This window comes from Fulmarus glacialis, unplaced genomic scaffold, assembly GCF_000690835.1.
Source record: "Fulmarus glacialis isolate BGI_N327 unplaced genomic scaffold, ASM69083v1 scaffold23610, whole genome shotgun sequence".
NCBI lineage: Eukaryota > Metazoa > Chordata > Aves > Procellariiformes > Procellariidae > Fulmarus > Fulmarus glacialis.
The window spans coordinates 13,937-19,293 of NW_009187502.1; the positions used below are offsets into that span (position 1 = coordinate 13,937).

Below are 5,357 nucleotides of genomic sequence, written 5' to 3' on the forward strand. Positions count from 1 at the left end.
GGAGGAAGGACCTATAGCACATAGCTACAAATTAAGGCAGCATCGAGCCCTCTTTAAAGCCCATCTTGGAGGAGTGGGTGACACACGCACAGGGCTCTTGCAACAGGCCGTGTCCTCCCAGCAGCTCCCACGGGTGCTCAGGACCGATGGCAGGGGCAACCTCTGCTCCGTGGGGGGGGTGCCCCCAGTTGCTGCGCACCCCCCCCAGGGCCCCACTCACCCTGCGGGGCTCCTCCGGGAGCAGGTCTGGCTGCCATGCACCTGCCTCCGCATCCCCTGCGCCCTCCTCCACCTGCACCCGCGGGAGACTCCTCCTCCGGGCACCCTCCCAGCCCTGCCCGCCCGCTGGCAGCGGGCCCTGCCAGCACCCCGCTCACCCTCGCTGCACGCCAGGCCCTGCGGGAGCTGGAGCAGCAGGTCGGGCTTTGCCTCCTGCAGAAAAGCTACCAAACTTACCTTTCCAGTCTGCCACGCTTGGCACCCACGCCCGGAAAGCAAACACGGATGGAAAGCCACAGCGCAGCCCGACGCTGCTGCCCCCAGCCCAGCACGTGTTCTGTGGCCATGGGTGAGAGCTCTGCCTGGGCAGCAGATTTTCTTGCAATTGGGAATTAATCCTTACCTGGAGAATAGCGATGACTAAAAGGCAGGCAGCTGGCGGTACCGGCAGACTTGTGAATGTTTTCTGGGGCAGGCTTTCCCCCTGGTTTACCACAGAGCAGAGAGGAGCAAAGTCGAAGGACCGATTGCTTGTGGTCTAATTTATCGCCTGCGGAAAGGCAACAAGATAAGTCTGTCCTCGCTCTGAGCATCAAATAGGAGAGAACTCCATGTCCTTTCTTTACCCGCCACCCTGCGCAGACCTGATGGCACACAGAGCCAGGAAATTAAGGTGGTTAACTTGTAGCTGACTTTTAGGTAGCAACACTCAGGTCTCTGGGGCATAGCAGTGGTATGCCACCATATCACCATGGTGGAAGATGTGATTTACATTCAATTTGCTAATTAATGTATGGTTTCCACAAGTTGCTGGAGCTACGGACACCATAAGAGCACCAGGATTTGGGAAGTACATTGAATTTTGTGTCAGGAAAGAATCCCTACTAGCAAACCAGGACTGACATTAACAAATTCCACATGCCTCTCTCAGCCCTCCTAGACAAAAAAAAAAAAAGAAGTGTAACAGAGGAAAAATTTGGAGTTCTGACAGATGCAAATCTTTGATTCTTGGAAGCACAGTTTGGAAAATTATTTTTAGATGAAATTTCTTGTCAAGGGCAGCTGCAACCCTGCAGTGTTTGGATGTACTTTTAAAAAACAGTTTCATTTCTCATAATCCTTTAAATACTGTAAATAACCCTTACTTCAGAGAAAAGAGTCCTTTCGAAATGCACTTTCTGCTTTTCTACTTTTAGAGGATTTTTTTAGCAACAGAAATGACCTGGCAACTGGATCTATGTGGGGCAGGCACAGGCTCTGTGCTGATACTGCTGATACCAGCAGGTCTTAACACAGCACAAGCCTTCCCTGCCCAGAATCCAAGACCTGGCCTCTGTCTGCTCAGTCAAGTTCATAAGTGACAAAAGTGTGTAATAGCTCACTTAAAAACTTACTGCTTGGTGTTACTTGTTACAAGAGGAGGTAGAAAAAAATGTGCTTTCCACGCAAATGGCAGAAGTTTGGCTGTTAAGCATTACATCAAGTCATACAACTTCACCCAACACTTTTTTTTCAACAGACTCAGAAGAAACACCCCTGTGTAACCCCCCCATACCCTTCTGTCCCCATGTGTCCTACGACAGGTGCTTTAGGAGAGGGACAGCTCGTTGCCGGTGGTCCAAGCTATGTATGTGCTGCCTCTCCAATGTGCTGGTACCATGTATCCATAAGCAGCTGTTACTTTGTCTTTTTCTTACCACTAATTTGGGTTCCTGTCTTCCACCCTGATGGCATGAAATTTGCAGAGCATAATTATCTGCCTCTCTTTAAAACCAGAGTGAAAGTGGAAAATGGATTCAGACTACATCAGGAAAGGGACTGACATAAGGACAAAAGCAGTCATATAGGACTAATTTCCTTAAAAACAGGCAAGAAAATCTTTCCTATTATGCAATTGCTGTTGATTTGTTACCGAGGCTTGTATTTCAATTGAAGCGATTTTCACAGAGCAAAAAAGAAAACAGGTAAAATTAGATTTGTCAATGTTTCTTTTATTCACTCTGCACTGGGTGTTCCCCCTTTGCGGTACAGCGTAGCTACAGAGCTTGGCATCTGTCGCTCCTCAGGACACAAATGCAGAGCCGTGCCATTTCCCAAATACACATCCCACCCAATGTGACAAAAATACTACTTCTCTTGTACGTTGAGGCAATTGTTCTCATCTCATCACTGACCATACGGACTGCAAACCTGTCACAGTAACAAAACCCATAAGAGTTCTACACAGTAGAGAAAAATTCATGAAATTCCTCAGTACATCCAAAACCAGCACAAAGACATTCCATCATTTTCATTTCTTGTCCTTTTAAATAAGTGGTGATGAGTCATGGACTCAAGATCATTTCCTTGAATCCAGATGGCACAACTTCACCACACTTGGCAACTTCGGATCACTTCCCGTAGAGCTTGTATTCCTTCCATGGTCTTGTCCTTTAAAGCCATGGCGAGAAGAACAGGTTTGTTCCCAGCTTCCCGAGAGACGAATGCCACCAGGTTTTTGGCACAAACATGGACGAGGGGCTGAAAAGCAAAGGTATACAGATGTACGCTCTTACAGCTGGAAGAGTCCTCCCACACGAGATAGGAGAGGAAGAGTCCTGCAACGACATGGAGTGCGTTGAGAACCTGTCGATACTGGACTCGGACTGAGTGTGCAGTTTGCTGAGCGGTTCCGACATGACTGGGAACAGACATGCGGTTTGGCTGGTCAGCAAAGCCAAGCCACAGTACGAGGAACTTTAGAAAGCACTTTCTCAACCAACTTAAAAGGGAAGAGTTTGGACCCACGAGTGACAGCCACCCAAACCACCCTGAAACAACCTAGCTGAAGCTGCACTTCAATCGAGTTTTGCACCGGTTTGGAAAACTTGGAAAGTTGGTGCAGAGAATCTTTCCTTCCGCTAATTCTCCCACCCAAATTATGTCACCAATATATCAAATTATATGAAATGCCATGGATCAAAGTGCCTCTATTTCCATCACAGCCAGATTTCTGAAGACGTCTCCAAGTACAATTTTCTTTTAAAAACTTGTTGCTGAAGAGGGTATGTTCTGCTGACAAGCTCTGGAAAAAACCTGTTATTTTTGCAATTCCTGGAGACCCCAAAATGGTGTTATATGCACAGTTTTTGCACGCCATGTGTAAGAGACGTTGTTTTTGATTATAATAGAATAATGAAAAACAGAAATAAGTAGTGGCGCTGAAGGAGGGAAGAAAAGGGATATAATCTTCTTAATGAGGTTTCTTTAACAAGAATAGACTAGAATAGAATAGCATAGACTATTTCAGTTGGAAGGGACCTACAACAATCATCTAGTCCAACTACCTCACCACTTCAGGGCTGACCAAGTTAAGTTATTAAGGGCATTGTCCAAATACCTCTTAAACCCTCACAGGCTTGGGGCATCGCCCACCTCTCTATGAAACCTGTTCTTGTGTTTTACCACCCTCTCGGTAAAGAAATGCTTCCTAATGTCCAGTCTAAACCTCCCCTGGTGCAGCTTTGAACCATTCAGCTTGTCTAGGTTTTATTTACACCCACAGTTATGTATTTACCAGAAGGATGAGTTTGCTTGATTTTAGCTACCAGTGCAGTTTGGAAGTGTGCACCATCCCAAATGGAGGTGTTAACAGTGACAAGCAGGAGGGCAGCAAACTATGAAAGCCTTTTCTTAAAGTTTAGATCGATTAAGTTGGTAAAATGATTTAAGAATAATATGTAACAAAGTAAACAAAGGCACTTCCCATTTCCAAATAAAACACAAAAACAGCTTGGGGGTGGAGATGGTCAGAATTAGCAGACACCACACCAGGGAAAGCAAAACATTTCCCACCAGAGAAGGAAGGCTATTGCTGAAGAACAGGAACTCCATAAGGGGAAGCCACAGATAGAATCAGGAATTTGTGTTGCTAGTTTTTCTAGTTAAGGTTGCAAATAATATTTGATAGCTCCAATCCTGATGGAAAGCCTCATAATCTTGTAGTTCTGTAACTTTCTGTTTTAATGCTTGACTAGTTGACACTTTGCAAAATACATTTTCTTCTGTTTTCTCTCCAGCTTTGTGAAATGGTCGATAAAAACTCATTTTGTTGAAGCAAAACAAATTAAACTTTATCAAGGGCAGGTGCTGGCAGGCACACTTGGGAGAGGGCAACTAAAGTCCATTATGGGGCTGGCATAGATTGGGGGGGGGGTAGGCGAGAAAAGCGACTTGAAAAGGAAAACAAACTGACTGGAACAGAAACCGAAAAAAGGTTATCAAAGGCTGCATGTTTGATCTTGCAACCCTTAAATCAACAGGAGCTTTATCAAACCTTTCATAAACGTGGCAAAGCAATCCATATCCTGTAGGACACAAAATAACAGATCCCCAAACCACTCACAGTTAGTTAAACTTTTGTTATGTCAAAGAGCAGATGAGCACACATATTTTTCTGATGAACCTCTCTTCCCTCAGAAGAGATTTTTAAATTAATCTTACCACTGTGCAAACACCACTTAACTGCTGTGATTCATCAACTCCCTGGCAACTTGCACAGCCCCACCTACTACATTTCCCCCTTATCCTTGCTGCCTGTGCACTGTATATCCGCTCTCACCTCGTCCTTGCCCAGTAACACCTTTGTAGTGAGTGAGGGCCTGCCCACGTTGTCACCAATTGTGTTGGGGTCCACGTAGACAATTGTCCCCATCTTGCCGTACTGTGTGACTACCACGAGGACGGAGTTGGAGAATGCTGTGCACACCACCTCCGTCGGGACCCCGTGTACCACCTCCTCTCGCTGCTTGGACGTCACGATGGGACTCGCTTCCATCGCTGCGGAAAAAGAACAATAAAACAACAGTAACAATAAAATAACATTAGATTAAAAGCACAGACCATGGGCTATAAAAAGCCCGAATCCTTCCTTTCATTTGAAATACCCACGTTAAGTTGATTTCAGAACACAAAAGCATCCGGAGGTGTGTGTCTGTGCAGGAACAACAGTCAACATCCCACATCCTTCACTGGGAGGGGAAATTTAACTGCCCCGCAGCAATGGCCTGCACTCCCCCCGCACGAACCAGGGGCCATTTATAGGGTTTCGTGCTAATCATGGTTTAACACCTATGGAGCAAGCCGCCCCCAGGCCCGAC

General features: G+C 46.1%; 1 protein-coding gene across 1 annotated transcript; it reads right to left on the reverse strand.

The window, feature by feature from the left end:
* Positions 1-2,098: 2,098 nt before the first annotated feature.
* PSMG3 (proteasome (prosome, macropain) assembly chaperone 3) lies at positions 2,099-5,039 on the reverse strand. The gene is made up of 2 exons (XM_009575358.1): positions 4,820-5,039; positions 2,099-2,739 (listed from the first exon to the last, which is right to left on the reverse strand). The coding sequence occupies exons 1-2, from the start codon at positions 5,033-5,035 to the stop codon at positions 2,587-2,589; spliced, it is 369 nt and encodes a 122-aa protein (XP_009573653.1). The 5' UTR covers positions 5,036-5,039; the 3' UTR covers positions 2,099-2,586.
* Positions 5,040-5,357: the final 318 nt, after the last annotated feature.